Source organism: Portunus trituberculatus, chromosome 29 (assembly GCF_017591435.1).
Source record: "Portunus trituberculatus isolate SZX2019 chromosome 29, ASM1759143v1, whole genome shotgun sequence".
In the NCBI taxonomy this organism is placed as follows: domain Eukaryota; kingdom Metazoa; phylum Arthropoda; class Malacostraca; order Decapoda; family Portunidae; genus Portunus; species Portunus trituberculatus.
Window position 1 is genome coordinate 2364868 of NC_059283.1, and position 17817 is coordinate 2382684.

At 40.4% G+C, this 17817-nt stretch overlaps 1 protein-coding gene across 6 annotated transcripts in view; it reads right to left on the reverse strand.

Annotated features, from left to right (window-relative positions):
* Positions 1–17817, reverse strand: part of LOC123510412 (LIM domain only protein 3-like) — a 236718-nt gene that overhangs the window by 73797 nt on the left and 145104 nt on the right. For all 6 annotated transcript variants that reach the window (XM_045265583.1, XM_045265582.1, XM_045265581.1 and 3 more), the window contains one exon: positions 2808–3036. In XM_045265583.1, the coding sequence (XP_045121518.1) occupies positions 2808–3025 (218 nt within the window). In that variant the 5' untranslated portion in view covers positions 3026–3036. The remainder of the gene's footprint in view (positions 1–2807; positions 3037–17817) is intronic.

The window sequence follows — 17817 nt, forward strand, 5'->3', positions numbered from 1 at the left end:
CTTCCCTTCCAATTAAGTTCGCTCTCAACTAAGATAACAATAATTATTATGCCATTACGCGCTCTTCATTAATTAAGGCTTCCAGTTACCATCTTCTTTAACTGTTAGATGTGCGGGGCTGTGAGGAAGGCAGCCGTGTGTTGTTGTTGTCAGTGTGTGTGGGTTTTGAGAGGCGTGCTGTGTGCATGTGCGTGCGTGTGTTATAGTGTAGCGGCGCCCTGTCGGCGTGTGTGGTGGCGCCGTGGTAGGGACGTGGTGGAGCATTTGAGAGTGGCATGAGTGGTGGTGGTGGTGGTGGTGGTGGTGGTGAGGAACGTCTGTGTTCGGTGTATAGCAGTTACTTCCAATGGGTCATGGTAGTGGTGGTGAATGGTGCGAGAAGTGATGGTGCGTGATGGTGCATGGTAGCGTAGGAGGCGCTACACTAGAGGGATGCAGAGTGGCGTAGAGCGAGGCAGGGGCGGCAGGGAGAGGCAGGGAGAGGTTTGTCATGTAGGAGGACGTGCGGCAAAACATGAATGTCTTTGTCGTTTTGTTTCGTGATGATGGACGTGTTCTTGTTTTTCAGTTCGGGAGGCGCGAGGATGTTTTGAGGCGAGATGGGGCAATTTCAGATGCTATTAAGATTTCCAGGTGCGAGATTAGTGGTGCTGATTTGAGTACAAGTGAGAAACTAACGTGGAAAATAGTCTTTTATGTGGAAACAGTCTTTTTTTTTCTGGCATATTGTAATTCAACGTTTGCTTTTGTCTCGGTGTTCATATCGCATTAGAGCACAGCATCAAGAGGACTTGTTCTTCATGACTATGTATTGCGTGTTATGCTGCTTGTAATTAATATTTGAGTGGGGAATGAGTACCCACGCTGGTGTTGCAACTTGTGTGTGTGTGTGTATGTGTGTGTGTGTGTGTGTATGTGTGTGTGTGTGTGTGTAAGTCTGCCTGGGTGTGCGTGTTTACATACTGACCGCCAGACACATTTCCAAATCTTACTGGTATGTGGCGGAAACACTTGCCTACTCATCTCTCCTCCTCTTCTTCTTCCTCCTCCTCTTCCTTCTCCTCCTCCTTCTGCTTTTCCACCTCGTCCTTGTCCTCCTTACCCTACTCATCATACTCATCTTTTTCATCCGTCTCTCCTCTTCCTCCCACTCCTCCACTCCTCCTCTTCCTGCTTCTCCTTCTACCTCATCCCCCTCCACTCATCTTCTCTCCCTTCTCCTTTCCTCTGATCCTACCTGGGGCCTAATTAAAAACTTTCTCCCTCACCTGAGAAGCAATCCTTTCAATCTAACTCCAGGAAAAACAGCGGCAACTCTCCTTGACAGCATCCTCGGTAGCAGCAACAACAACAATAAGAAAAACAACAATAACAAGAGCCATAAAAAAAACAGAGGGCAATCCAACCAGAGAAATAGAAGGAAAATATAAGTTTGTAAAGAAAATAATGAGTCAAAATATACTCGTAAATAAAGGGATACGTGTCTTTGGGATGGAACTAATTAGCTTGAGAAACAGGTAAGGACGCACCTATGTCAAGTCGTGCGTGTCAGGAACAGTAACGTTGACTGAATCGAGGTGAATTTATTGCTACACTTTGATTTCCACATTTTGTTTCGTATCATTTCGGCTTCAGTAATTGAGTTAGTAGTGTTTTTTTGTTGGGGGGGTCATGCTTGTTTACGTTGTTTATTAGTTTTTTTTTATTTGTTTGTGTTTGATTCCTTACTTTCATGTTGACTTTATTTTTTTTTTTGCCTAATTATTTTGCTTATCGTGTTTGTTGCGTATTTTGATTTAATTTTGGTGCGTTTCTGTGTGTGTGTGTGTGTGTGTGTGTGTGTGTTTAATTTACTTGCGTTTGATTATTATATATTTTTTTCACGTATATATGATTCTAGTGAGATTATTGTAGTTAATTTCACTTTTATCCTTTTTTTTTTTTTGGTACGTTTGTGAAATTTGCGATTTTATTCCCGTGAGTCCGAGTAAAATTAGAGAAACGAGCCAAGTGAAGCGTTTATCGCCCCGTGTTTAGGAAAGAAGTTTTTAATGATATACATATCGCATGACCGATTTCCACAGGAGTGAAGTATAATTTTGGGTACATCTGAATATTGCCTCACGTCAAACGCCAAGAGTATAAATAGATGAAAAAAAGGTAATGTAATAAAGATAAAACATTGAATTTGTAGTTGATATATTTACTCCATTATATCACCAGTCATGTGAGGAGTAAGACACATTTGGTACTCAAGACACATCGCTGGGAAAGGTACCTTGTGTTCCCCCTTCCACCTGCACCCTGCACCTGCACCATTCCCCCCAACTCTCCTCTTCTGCACCCTCCAAACATTTCCTTCCCCCTTTTCAGGTCAGAGAACAATCCCCCCTGTATCTTTCCCACACTTCTTTCTCTTCGCTTTCTCTATCTTTACTTTCTCTGTTATTTTACTCATCGTTTTCATATTCTTCTTATCTTTGCATCTTTCTGTCCTTCCATAATTTTTTCCTTAGATTTCTTTTCCTACAAGTCATTTTACAGCTATATATTCTGATATTTCTACATTAGTTAATATTTATAACCTAAACTAATTAACTCACAAAAACCAATTCTAACCTTTTTTAACCTAACCTAACATACCCGAAGTTTTCTCAATTTAATGAAGTCCTTTTTTTCACAGTTTTATCACGTTAACATTTATTTTGAATCTGACATTTTACTCAGTCTTGAATGGCACGTGTTCATACTCACATTTACAACCGGAAACGCTCATCGTACCCAATACACCATCGCTCGACACTTACCTTAGATAGTCACGCTTGCAGAGAAGCAGGTTGGCCTTTTTGTAGAGCGTGGAGCCGACCTCGCCGAGCCGACAGTCGCAGCATCCACATTTGAGACAATCCTCGTGCCAGTAGAGGTCGACCGCCTTCAGGAGATAGCGGTCGTTGATGCGTTTGCCACAGCCGCCACACTCATGGCTCCCCGTTGTCTTGCCGACTTCCACGCCGGCCATCCTCATCCTACAACTACCTGTGGAGGAGAAGAGAGGGTTAGCTTGAAAGAGAAAGGGAAGTCATTACAACAGCTTCCTTTAGTTACATTTTTACATGATTTATATTTCTCATTCTGTAACTACTTGTAAGAGGGAGTGCATCTTGAGAAAGCAAGGTGAAGTAATTATAACCTAACTTAACAAAGCTTACTATATGAGTTTTCTTTTTCTATTTCATGGCTTTTATCTCTGCTATTCCTTATTATCTGTGAGAGAAGAGAGTGTGACTTTTCTGAACGCGGAGGAAAAAGAAAGCGGAAAACTTAAAATTCCACACTTTTTTTCTTTTAGTTTTTATCCAATATTTCTTACCATTCAAATTCCTTATCTTATAACTGAACATGAAAAAAATAAGTGTGTTGATTTTCTGAACCTAGATGAAGAAAATAACATATGATTTCGTTTACGGTTTTCTTGGGGTCTTATTTTAGTTATCATCATGCCATCTCTTCACGTTACAGGTTCACTTTTTCTGTAGCGAGATTATTAAAATAGTCTTTTGCGTATAACAAGTATATATTTTTTTTCTCGTGTACCTTAGAGTTATTTTTGTTCAGTTTCCATCATATAAACGGGAAAAGGAATATTATCTAATGTTTATCATCCTACACACACACACACACACACACACACACACACACACACACACACACACACACACACAGGTGACCAACTCCACTGCTTCCAAAACACGTCATCACATTTACCTAATTAACCAGCAAATAAGTTTCTGGTCGAATGTAGTTTTTCTTTTTCAATTTTCTCTGTTTACCTTCACGTCCAATTTGTGGATAATGATAGAAATCAGTACAGGTGTTCTCACGCTTCGCCACACCTGCCCCTCCAGGTAGCCGCAGGAAAAGGTCACTAATTTTATCGGGTAATGACTTTCCCGGCCGGAGTGACGTCACTACCTCAGGTGTTTAGGTAACCGGTAAATAATTGAAACGTGAATCACAAGTCGAAGTAATTACACCTGACTCCAATCTAATAATAACGAGTGACGAGTGTCTTTTTTATTTTATTTGCTCGCTGACATGTAATTTAATCTACGGCTCCTGTGAATTGACGCCATTTTTACTACGCTATTTAGTTATTAGTCAAGGGAGAAAGAGAGGAAGAGAAAAAAAAGTGAATAGAAACTCAGGTAATGTGCGGAGAGCGGAAGGAAAACTAAATGGGAGCATTGATGGCTGGCTTCTGTCCACCCGACCACCCGATGCGGTCTTGGAAATTATTATAGTTATGGGCTGGCAGGAGGGCAGGTGGCAGCCGCCCTACACCACAAACTACCTGTAATTACCGCGCAAGCCAGCTTTACCTCCCCTTCCTTCCCGAGGGTAGTGTGCGGTGCAGGAAAGAAAGTGCTTCGCTGGGAAAGAATGTGAGGAAAAGAGGACAAGGAAAGGAAGAAAGAGTGAGGTATTATGTAAGAGGAAAAGAAAGGAAATGGGAGGAGAAAGGAAAAGAAGACGTTTGGTTTGGTCAAGATGATGAAAGACGGAGGGAATAAGAGGAAAAGGAAGATTGCTTATAGAGGAAAAACAGGAAAAGAGGAAAACAAGAACAAACAAACGGGAACAAAGAAGATAAAAAATAACTAAGGAAAGGAGAAAAGAAGCTACTGGTTTAAGACAAAAAAAAAAAAAAAGGAAAGAAGGAGAAACAAAAATTACATGTAGAACCAGACAGTATACATACACTTCTACTTTATATATTTTACACAAGAAGTAAAGAGTTTGGACCGTCAACTAGGAGCATGCAGTCACTCTCCCTGTCTCTCCCACTCCCTCTCCCTCTCGTACACCAAAAGACTCGCCGTAAATTGGAACCGTGGAAATAAAGAATGGCATTTCGCTGATTACGCCGTCCGATAATTGCGTCCGAGCGCGCGTCAGTTCCCAGGTAAGACATCACACCTGGAGTAATTGGCTACGAGCAATCAGAGCCGAACTAATCACCGCTGTAATACCTGGGCCCCTAAAACACAAGCTGGTTCGTGGTGTTCGGCTCCACGTGTTCGGATAATCTTGAGTAAATTAAATTAAACGAAAGCTAATCATAGGCAGCCTGATTACGGCAGAATACGAAATGAGAGCGAGATTAGTCATCAACAAATATAATCAGAGGGAGATCCGTCACGGCCAGAAATAATCACAGGCAAATTGATGAGAGAGAGAGAGAGAGAGAGAGAGAGAGAGAGAGAGAGAGAGAGGGAGAGGGGAAGAGGGTGGAGCGAAAAAATGGTGTGCATATATGAAAAAGATGAGAATGGAAGGTGGAGAAATGAAAATAACATTAATAAAGGGTAAGAGAGAGAGAGAGAGAGAGAGAGAGAGAGAGAGAGAGAGAGAGAGAGAGAGAGAGAGAGAGAGAGAGAGAGAGAGAGAGAGAGAGAGAGAGAGAGAATGAAAACGAAAAAAAGTCGAATTTAACCAGAGTAATTACAGGAAAATAAGAGAGAGAGAGAGAGAGAGAGAGAGAGAGAGAGAGAGAGAGAGAGAGAGAGAGAGAGAGAGAGAGAGAGAGAGAGAGAGAGAGAGAGAGAGAGAGAGAGAGAGAGAAAGTAATCACATCAAGATCGATCGGAGTCCAATCAGAGGGAGAGATTAAACACCATCCATCAGAAGCATGATCAAGCCCACCTGATTACAGCTCGCCATGAAAAATAAGTCCCAAAAAATAACTAAAAACCTTCCTCGCGTGGACAGTTTCCCTAAAATACACATATATACAAAACCGACTTAACCCCTTCAGGACGCATTTCATTCATTCTGCTTACTATTTGGCGATTTTATACAGATTCAGAAGATTACGTGGGGGGTTAAAATAGTGAAGACTGTGGACATTAATCTTCTGATCTCCATAGACCGTTTCTAATGTAAGTAAAGTCGTCTGTCTGGTCACACCCAAAAATTCATGATAAAAATGCGTTCCAGTACTGAAGGCGTTGAATTCTGCGATATGAATTGAAATTGAGATTGATTTTCTGAGGTTTCTTATGCTTTTTCGATCTTTTTTCATCGTTTTTATTTTTCGAGTAGTTTTATTTTGAGTATAGAACTAAACAATGTGGTTCAAATTTGACATGATCATTTCTTTTTGTGTGTGTAAGAAGGGAAACCAGCCTAGGGCAACATAAATTGTGATAAAAAAGATTCGCTGAGGGAGTTTTTAGGCTTTTTTTTCAACTTTTTTTTGTTCAATTTATCTTTTTACTTTCCTTCTCTCTTATATACTTACATAAGAACAGTTTTTTTTTGTTATATTTACAAAGTACATGAATCATATAAAAATTTACATACTTCCAGAGGTACAAACTGTAAAGGATATGTTTATTTATTTCTTTTTGCAACCACTAATATTTTTCCCCCTTTTTCAACTTAGACAAACAGTTTTTATCTACTATATAGGAAGTACACAGGACACATAAAACTTCTTCAGATTCAGTCACATCAATATGAATAGACAGAGATTCATGGGTGTGTTTAGTTTGTATTTTTGTCAACATATTTTTCTTCCCTTCTCGTTTACTGTCATCATAAATAAATAAAGCCACCTCAGATTTGACAACGACATGAATAATAATAAATTTTGGCAGGTATTTCATAAGGTTCTTTTTTTCTATATATATTTTTTCCTCTTTTTCAGTTTCGAATAAGCAAATTAGGTAAGCCTCTTCAGATTTGACATTAACATAACTAGCAACAAAATTTTCAGTAACTGTTCATGGAAATATTTATGAACCAATTGTTATTTTTTTCCACATTACTTTATCATAAATACACACAAAAAAAAAAAACTCACTCAGATTTCACAACATCAACATAAACAACAACAAATTCCAAAAGCATTGTTCAGGAGGATGTTTTACGAATGATTTTTTTCCCCTCACTGTTTCTATCTCTATTTTTCCATCTATCATATTTCCCGGAGTGAGAGAGGAAGGCTCCGGCGGGAACAATGAGTGAGAGACAATAGTTAATTTCGCTTGTCTTTCATCACTGTCCAAAATACCTGTGACAGCGGGCAGCGTTTTTCTGAGCATTAATAAAGATCAGGCAGGAGATGGCAGGGCAGAAGGGAGGGTCGAAGGTAGTGATGGTGGTGGCAGGTACGGGAGAGAGGGAGAGGGAGCGAGGGAGAGTGGGAGAGGGTGGAGACCATAAACGCTTCGGAAACATTATTAGCAGTGATTTATGGCCCCTGATTATTCTGTGTGGTAAGTTATTTTCTCTTGCAAATGCTGTCATCACCTGAAGTCCATCATTCTCATTTGTTTTCGCCTTTGTGAGTCTCGTCGCATCGAATTTCCAGCCCGGCCATCCATCACGAGCACATGTCTTCTTTAATCTATATTTCTCCATAAAAGAAACGGTATTCTATTACTTGCTAGATTTATAAAATGGGTCATATTTTGTGAAAGGTTGGTAAATTTTTTTTTTTTTTTTTGTGTGTGTGTGTGTGTGTGTGTGTGTGTGTGTGTGTGTGTGTGTGTGTGTGTGTGTGTGTGTGTGTGTGTGTTACTTAATACTCCTTTTTAATATCGATAATTAGTCTTCGTCTCCCAACACCCAAGCAATATTGTCCCTCACATTTCCCATTTCGGCGGCTAATGAGGCTCGCAACCCCACTAATGCACCAGGTAGATTTATATCACTGGTTAAAGAAGGTGTAAAAAAGTTGGGTGCACTAATTAGTTTCACATGCAAATTGCTTGCATGGGCAAATTAGCCAGACGAACAATCAACAAGCAAGTATAAATTACTCACAAGTGCAAATTAGTTGTGTATGTAAAAGCTGGAGGGAGCGAGTGCCCACCTGATAGATGCGACAGGTAGATGTGAGTATGTAAATTACTTGGTTTAACAACTTGCGGGCGTCACTGGCAGGAGACAGTGGGAAAATATTACATCATGAAGGAAAAGAAAGCCAGACTGAGTCCCACAGGTGAGCTGGCAGGTATAACAACTCCGCGCTGACTCTATAAACATTACCTGTCAAGTGGAAATTATCTGGTAACATTTGGGAAAGAAGAATAAGGACGAGTGCATTTAAGAACAATTCGAGTCCAATTTTAATAAGTAAATGTAACACCGACACTAAATTTTCCCGCGTCGTAATGTTAAGAAGATATCTCGACACACACTTTGAAATTTATTGAAAACCTGAATTCTATCTCAGGATTGGTAACACTAGCACTTAATTTCTACAGATGATGTAAGAGTGAAGAGAAAGGAAAAGCAAAGTGAAGATGAGGAATAAAGTAAAACTAAGCAAAGAATAAATAGTAAAGCAGGAAGGGAATGTATAGGAGAGGAAGCACAGAGGGAAGGAAGGAAGAGAACGAATGGAAGAAGAGGAAGATGAAAGGGAAGTGAGACAGGAAAGGGAAAGTAAATAGGAAAAGACAGATCACTAAGGGAAAGAAGGAGAGCGAAACACGAAAACGACAAGAGAGAGAAGACGAAAGTAAAAATAACGAGAAGAGAAAAGCAACAAGTAATTAGAGAATGAATGAAGAGAGAGGGAAGAAAAACAACGAAATAGTAAATGTGGGAAAGAAATGGGGAACTGAGAGAAAATAGAGAAAGTGAGACAGAGAGAAAGGAAAAGATATGAAGAAAAGGGAAATGAGAGAGATAAATGGAGGAAAAGGCATACAAGGAGGGAATGAGGGAGGGCGAAGGAGGGAGGGAGGGAAGGAGAAAGTGTATTAGGTCTGCAAAATCAGCATTAGGAGAGAGTCAGCCTTTAGCGGGTTTGGATTGCATTAGTTGATTGCACTATTAGGCTAGTTATCCCCGTGAACCAGGATGTGCTCCTATTGCCTAGCCTACAGAGAGAGAGAGAGAGAGAGAGAGAGAGAGAGAGAGAGAGAGAGAGAGAGAGAGAGAGAGGGAGAAACAATGAATAAATTATTGAAAGAGAACTGAGGCAATGACAAATAGACCGAAGGTAATAGACACACACACACACACACACACACACACACACACACACACACACACACACACACACACACACACACACAGAGAGAGAGAGAGAGAGAGAGAGAGAGAGAGAGAGAGAGAGAGAGAGAGAGAGAGAGAGAGAGAGAGAGAGAGAGACCAGAAACACTCACATAACACTCAAATATATCTAATTTAAACTGACTTAAAGTAGATGAAAAAAAGGAAACACGACTGGGAGAAGGGAAAGAGGGGGAGAAGAGGAAGAGGTGAGAAAGAGATGTTTTTATATTATTTTCCCTCTCCCCTCCCTCATTTGTGACCCTGCCCCCCCCCCCAACGCCTACCTCTCAACAGCCGAATGCGTTACTAGACGTGAAAAACCCTCGCCGGCTGAGACAAAATTAGTGGGTTTGTTCTCTCTCTCTCTCTCTCTCTCTCTCTCTCTCTCTCTCTCTCTCTCTCTCTCTCTCTCTCTCTCTCTCTCTCTCTCTCTCAGCTGGCAATATTTTTTCTGGTATTATCGCACCGTTGACAGGTTTAGTTTAAGGTACAACGGTGAAGTGATGGTACTATTGTGGTATTATAACGGTGCAATAGAAGTTTCACAGGTGAGTCGCAGATGTGTGGCAAGGAAGTTGTAATTAACCCCTTTAGTACTATGACGCACTTCCATATTCATTCTGGTTACTATTTGGTGAGTTTATACAACTTCAGAAACTTGTGGGGGGTTAAAATAATAAAGATTGTGGCCTTAAGTCTTCTGACCTCCATAGACGCTTGCTCATGTCAATAAAATCGTCTAATCGTACACAAATCTCAAGGTAAAAATGTGTCCCAGTATTGCAGGGATTAAGAGTAAGAAATTTGGATGTTTTGTGAAGTTAGATGTCAAAATTCAAGTAAATATTCTTTCAAGTATATATTTTTTTTTTTGGTAATTAGTATGGAAGAGCATGTTTATTCATTTAGTTAGTTATTTATTTGCTTATTTTTGATAGCATCCAAAGTGAGTCAGCGCTGGATTATCCTTCGGTATTTTAGTCGCTTTATGTTTGGTATGATCGAGCTGCACTCTCTTAAATCTTCAAAAAATATATACTCTATAGTGTGTGTGTGTGTGTGTGTGTGTGTGTGTGTGTGTGTGTGTGTGTGTGTGTGTGTGTGAAGCCAACCCGTTATGAGCGAAAAGATTCCAAAACAGCCTGCCATCCTTCACATTACTTCGCTTACAAACAAATCACCGCCGTCTCTTAGCTACACTAATATCCCAGCGGCACATCGTCACCCTCCCCGACACGTCCAGCTTATCGCACGCGGCAGATACGGCGACAGTGATAACCCGGGGTGTGTGTAGTGTTTGGCGGGAAAACCTGTATGTCCGCCCACCTCACCTTTACTTGCAGACGGGCACGGCTAACCCAGACTGTTTTTGTGTAGGTTCTAAGAGGCTGAGTAAGATTTGGGTTCTAAAAGTGGTGGGGGAACGATATTTGTGTTGTATTTCGTGTTTCATCTGTGTATAATATAAGGTTACTGTATTGAGTGTTTTTTTTTAACGCAACATAATATTAGAAAAAAAAAGGCTCACTGGACGCGCAGGTTCCCCAAAAGACTTGAAAGAATCAGCCAAAAACCAGAAACTAATGTCTTGAAACCTCCCTCTAAAAAGAAGTCAAGTCGTAAGGTTGTGAGGTTGTAAAGATAATTTTTGGGGGTTTGACACGTGATAAATTGTTTCCTTGGCTAAAATAGATGTGGTTATGGTGTTCGTAAGGTAATGAGGTGAAAATAGAGATCATTTTTGAAAGTTTCATCTGTAATAAATCGATTCCTGGGCTATAATTTATGTGGTTATGTTGTCTGTCTCAGTTTCGCTTATTTTGCACCCTTGCTGGAAGAAAGCATTAGAATCTAGGGCTAATTTCTAGGATTTGGGAGTTATTTCGTATAAGAGGATTTTGGCTTATTAATTCTGCTGCTGTGTTAAGAAGGAAATAATGACATGTGCAGCATTTCCATGTCGTGACAGCTGAGTACACAATTGATGGCTGTCAGTCTAAGATTTTAGTAACCTGTAATTATATATAGATTTTTTTATTCAATACCAGTGACTGTATTAGTTGCAAGTGTGTCTCATGGTAAATCGTAGATACTCGATGATTCTCTCTCTCTCTCTCTCTCTCTCTCTCTCTCTCTCTCTCTCTCTCTCTCTCTCTCTCTCTCTCTCCACACAAGACGTTCCTACAAGCCTCCCTCGGCCAGCCACAACACGGTCCGCGTCGGGCGACAGTAATTGTAGAAGGCTTTACCGGAAATCAGGCGCGGGATTATGAAAGGCTTATACATCATTAAGGCTAATAATCGCCTATAATTTGGCAACGCACTCTACCTAATGACGATCGAGCCCAGGTGTCATTAGGGTGATTGCCTCCTATATAAATCTGAAAACCATAGCTCGATTATGGAAGGTTTTATCCCTTGTTTTCTAGTCTAAGCCGATTACTCTGATTAAAATCCGCTGCACGTCGAATAGTCTTGCCTTGGATGAACCTCGCCCGCCTCTCTTAGAATAGCGAGGTCAGTCTGCGTTCGTATTATGGTTTTATAAAAGAATAGTCTCCTTTTTATATACACCGGAGTGCAATCAGGTAAATGAAACAAAATCAATTATAGGGACTCATTTCATTAGGATCAGTCGCTTATAATGCTCTTATTGAATTAATTAAAGTATATATTTGCGCTATGGTCACGGACGTCACTCATGCACGGGATCCATCACGCTGTTTTTATTATACAGCCGATCATTTCCTTTAGAGATGAAATGTATTATTGTTATGAGTACCTAATGGATGAGATTTTTTGAATAATGGCCACGTTTGTGTATCAGGGTACAATGGTGGAGAGAGAGAGAGAGAGAGAGAGAGAGAGAGAGAGAGAGAGAGAGAGAGAGAGAGAGAGAGAGAGAGAGAGATTATAAGTTATTATTTACTTTGAAGTTTAGTGTCGCTTTCTTCTCTACTATTAACCTTCCAATATCTCTCTCTCTCTCTCTCTCTCTCTCTCTCTCTCTCTCTCTCTCTCTCTCTCTCTCTCTCTCTCTCTCTCTCTCTCTCAGTATCCCCCTATGAGAGAGGGGAAGAGAGAGAGAGAGACACACAGAGAGACAGAAACAGACAGACGGACAAACAGACAGACGGAAAGCAATTCACTTGAACCACCAAACTTGCCTGTACTTCTTGTGATATTAATTACTAGCAAGGACAAATACGGCGACCGTCCTGGGCGCCCCCTGGCCACCCGTGGGTCGGGGCTCCATTAGGGCGGATGTCGCGCATTCGTCACGTATCAAAATAAGCCCAGTGACAGGGGATCAAAGCGTCGGGCTAGCATTGTTTGAGACACCACACGGCATTACGCTAATGAAACGCTGGTCGGCAGGATCCGAGACGCGCGCAGCTGGAGGAGGAGGAGGAGGAGGAGGAGGAAAATAATTAGAAGAGAGGCTGTTTAAGATATATACACTTGTGGAGATGGATATGTTATTTGTGAAGTTACGTTAGGATAAGTTAGTTTAGGTTAGGTTAGGTTATCCATGAAAAGTCTCGAAAATATAAGGTACTCGTTCTTTTAAAACCCTTTAGGAAACAACAACATTGGATGCATAGGGGAGATGGATAAGGAACCAGAGAGAGAGAGAGAGAGAGAGAGAGAGAGAGAGAGAGAGAGAGAGAGAGAGAGAGAGAGAGAGTGAGCAGGAAAGGGAGGATAGAAAGGGAGACAAAGTGAGTCTTCCACATACGGGGCGAGAGGGTCTTGCTCCGTACTAAATGGTTTTTCAGAGAACGATACTGCAATTGGTACAGGAGATTGGGAGGGGAGGGAGAGGGCGAGGAGGAAGGAGAGAGGAAGGAAGAAGGGGAACGGGAGGAAGACAGGAGGAGAGGATGGGAGATAGAGGAAATGACTTCTGGAAATAGTTCTGGACAACCGGAATCACACGAGGGTGAGCCGAGGACATGCCGTTTCAAAGACCAGTTTGGGAGTCTCTTGTGAGGGAGGCTGGAAGATGGAGCCTCACCAACCCTGCCTCACCAACCCTGCCTCACCAACACTGTCTCTCCAACTCTGGCTTACCAACCTTGCCTCACCAACACTGCTTCATCAAACCTGCCGTACTAACCCTGCCTCACCATCCCTGCCTCACCAACACTGCCTCACCAATCTTGCCTCACCAAGCCTTTTCACTAAACCTGCCTCACAAATCTTGCTTCACCAACCCTGCCTCACAAATCCTGCCAGACAAAGCGTGTTTCATCTATCCTGCGTCACCAATTCTACATTAACAGATCTGTCTCACCAGCATTGCCTCAATGACCCTGCCTCATCAACCAGGCCTCACTGAAACTGCCTCACTAACCCTGCCTCACCAATACTGCCTCATGACATTACCTCACCAAGTCTTCCTCACCAATCGTGCTTCACCAGTCCTGCTTCAGGTATACAGTCTCACAAACCCTAAATCTTTAACTTTTTCTTTTATATTATCTGTTTTATTTCTTTCATCTACTCCAGTTGTTTGTTTCTAAATCTCTATGTAACCTGACGTGATCTATCAAACCATCTCTTTTTTTCTTAATCGCTTCAGTGTTTCCATATTCATTCTGCTCACCATTTGCTGACTTCATACAGCTTCAGAATCTTATTTTGGAGATTAAAAATTGTTAAGATTCTGACCATTAATCTTCTGACCTCCATAGACCCTTACTAATGTCAACTAAATCGTCTAATCATTCCCAAAACTCAAGGTAAAAATGCGTCCTGGTACTGAAGGAGTTAATAATCAACACACTCTGATTTCACTCCATAACAAACTATCTATAACATTCTTAGTCTCTGCTGCCTCTAATATAAGTTACCCATAATTTCAGATCCCTTTAACACTTTCTATCTAGTTTCTAATACATTCTCGTTTCTCAAATATACGTATACGCTTTCTCAAACCAAGTGTTGTTCCCTCTATCTCTGCTGCCCATATAAGTTACTGGTAATTTCAGATCCTTTTAGCACTTTATCTAGCACCAACTTGTTCTCTAATACATTCTCGTTTCTCAAATATTCGTATATTCTTTCTCAAAGCAAGTGTTATTGCCTCACCACGCCATCACCACACCACCCTTCCTCTCTCAAAGGTGCGCCCCCTCGCCAGCACACCTGCGCTCAGGGAAGAATTGATAGACCCAACGCACGCTAATGAGTTTGGTCCTCACACCTGGGCTTCATCACTCACACTTGTGCTTCTCATTCTACTCCGTTTCTTTACACTTGACTCACTCCTTTAGTTTGCATCACCAGATATCCTCCTCCTCCTCCTCCCCTCCTCCACTCCTCCAACTCCTCCACTCCTTCTCCCCCGTCCTAGCACGTGGTCATTAATATTGTCAATACTAGAAGCAACGTTACCCAATCCACAATTAAAACTTCTTTTCAGGAATCACTTAAACAGTTTATCCAATCCTGTTTTTTTTTTTTTTGTATTTTAGTGCTTAATATGTGAGAATAATATATGTGGAAGATTTTTCTTTTTAACACAATATAAAGAATCATGGGTGTTAATTACGCGGCAAAGGGTGTGGATCATTCATTAATTAGGTTAGCAGCAATTATTTTACACCAACCGTTTTCAGGTTATTTACTACAACGGCTAACTCGGCGGACTGCTGTAGTGTGTGTGTGTGTGTGTGTGTGTGTGTGTGTGTGTGTGTGTGTGTGTGTGTTAATTTCTTCCTCACAATATCACCAACTCCCTTTTTTCAACCTTTCAGAGTAATAATTTAAGAAGATTCCTACACTTATTGCGAGTATCATCTATGTAATAAACTAGTATTTGATGTGATGTTGGTTTTTACACGCTAACTCTCGCCCATTTCCCTTCCCTTTCCCTCAATCTCCCTTCTCTCATTCTCATTCCCCTCCTCTCCCTTCCCCATTCCCTCTCCTCTCCTATAGCTTATTGGAGTTCCCCCTTTCCCCCCCTGTCTCTGTCCCACCCCCGCCATATCCCTTCACCCCATACATCGACATCCACCCGGCACTAGTGTCATTTTTGTTATTTTAATCCATGTCATGTCAATTATCATAAAAATAAACAGGCCTCACCCGAACCGTTTTCCATGCGAGCTCACATACTCATTAAATAAATTGAAAAGCCGCAGGTCACGAGCTTGTATAACCAGGTACATCACCACCACCACCACCACCACCACCACCACTGCTACTACTGCTACTACCTCTACCACTTCCATTATCAATACTGAATACTGCCACTGCAAAAACCACCATTGCACGTAGGAGTACTTCTCGTAAATTCACCACCACTATCACCACCACCACAACTACTGCAACATCAACCACTACATCTACTACCACAGGCACTGCTATCATTCCTATTACAAAACTGCTACTTCAAAAACCACTACACACCGGTAATTGCCATAAATCCACTACCACTGTCACCACCACCACCACCATCATTCCCACCAACACCATTAACACCACTACTGGTAACAACAAAAGCATAACTACTCCTGTATCTTCATCGATTCCTTGCAATTTAATTACTTACACCTCAATCTACTCCACTGCCACCACCACCACCACCACCTTCTCCTCCTCACTTGCACCCACTCAAGCGTTTTGTCACTCAATACGAATTAATCAATAACATTTTAGCAGTAGTTACATTCGTCTCAATCCATTTATCCTCCATTAATAAAATACTACGCCATGCACCTTAAGTTCTCTATATTGTAGCATAAACTCCAAGGAGTATAAATGACAGAATGCCAAGTGAGTTATGGCCTCGTGTATCTAAAGACATGAGGTGTTTTGTGTCGCGTGGAAAAACAAACCAAGCAACACTCAAATTTAGCTCTGAAAAGTTGGCAATTTATGTGTGTATGACGTGCGGGAGTGAGAGGACCGCACACACATACACACACACACACACACACACACACACACACACACACACACACACACACACACACACACACACACACACACGGAACCAGACCACCAACACCCGACCACACAATGAAAAAAATAAATAAATAAAAAGAAGGAAAAAGTAAAAAATAAAATTCAGCAATCCACAAATATTCGTCGGAACAGCATCAAAATTCACGAGTACACAACAAAATACTAAGATACACAGACCCACATACATACATACAAGGATAAACATACGTACATAACACACCACACACACGGACACACACACACACACACACACACACACACACACACACACACACACACACACACACACACACACACTGACAAGGCAGACGGAAGCAATAGCGTTATAAAAAGCATTGCAGTGTGCTCTTCAAGTCTATAATCTTCCGTAAACTGTGCCCGCCAAACGCTGCCTCAAAAAGAATTCCATGTCTGTAGCGTGACTATAAGCGAGAGCGTTGAGGCGTGCTGGTTCGCGCCTCGCTCAACGCTCAACGCCGCCACGGACAAACATTTTCTCTATATTACGAAAAAAAAAGGAGAAAAAGACTAGTCATATTTTCTTTTTATTTTTTTCGTTTTAACCATTTGGTTTTTTTTCTCTGTTTAAGGAGTTTATGTTTTATTGAATCATTTTGTTGGGTCAGTTATTATTATTTTTCTTTTGTTTATGTTTTTTTATACATTTTAAATTCTAAATATAAATAAGTTCTTCAGTTTTATTTCCCAATTTTTTTATATTTTTCTCTCTCTTGTGATGTTCAAGAAATTTACTTTGTTGTTACATTTTCTGTTTAGATATTTCACCACTAGGTCAGATCATAGCAAGGCTTGGCTTGTATTTTCACATCTTTAAGAAATTTGTTATTATATTACCATTCTTTTTCCATAGTTTAAACATTTGAACTCGAATTTCAAGTTAATTTCCACCGCATCCATTTTCTTTTTCTTTCTATTTGTCGCATTTAAGAAATTCCTACTACCGAAATGTGAATTATTATGATATTTAATTTACTCTTACATTTCCATGCAGAGAATTATCATATCATATCATATATATTTAGTACATTTTAGACACTTTGCACACATCCAAACACTTAATCTCTTCAGTACTGAAACACATTTTTAACCTTGACATTTCTGAACAATTAGACCGTTTTATTGATATCAGAACGGGGTTATAGAAGTTACAAGATTAATAGCCTAAGTCTTCACTATTTTAATCCCCACGTAAGTTTCTGAAGCTGAATAAAATCACCAAATAGTAAGCAGTGTGTATATGGACACGCGCCATGGTATTGAAGTGGTTAAATTTGAATGAAGTAAGATTTTTTTCCCGTCATGTTCAAGAGCCTCCCAGTAGAGATTTATTTCATGAGTATTTTTACTGTATTTTTCTTTATGCTTTTTGAGAGAAATGGATTTTTACTATTTCTATATTTACAGCATATAAACTTTTTTTTAAATAAATCCAAAAGGGTTAATGAAAACAAAGGTTACGTCGCCCTTTTCTCTTCACATCCAAGAAACACCTGTTGGGTTGTACTTCATGAGGGACCTACTTCATTTGTTATTTTGTTATTTCTTTTATTCTTAATTTTTTCTTCTATCAAAGCAATTAAACAAGAATTCATTTTTTTTTTTGGTCTCGTGTATAAGGAATTTGTGCAATGGAATAAATCGCGTGTTTTATTTTTAGAAACTCCTGTTATGGATTAATTTTAAGAGTGTGCTTTTTATTCTATTTACTTTTCTATATATGTTTTTCACGTTCCTTTTTCCCATTCA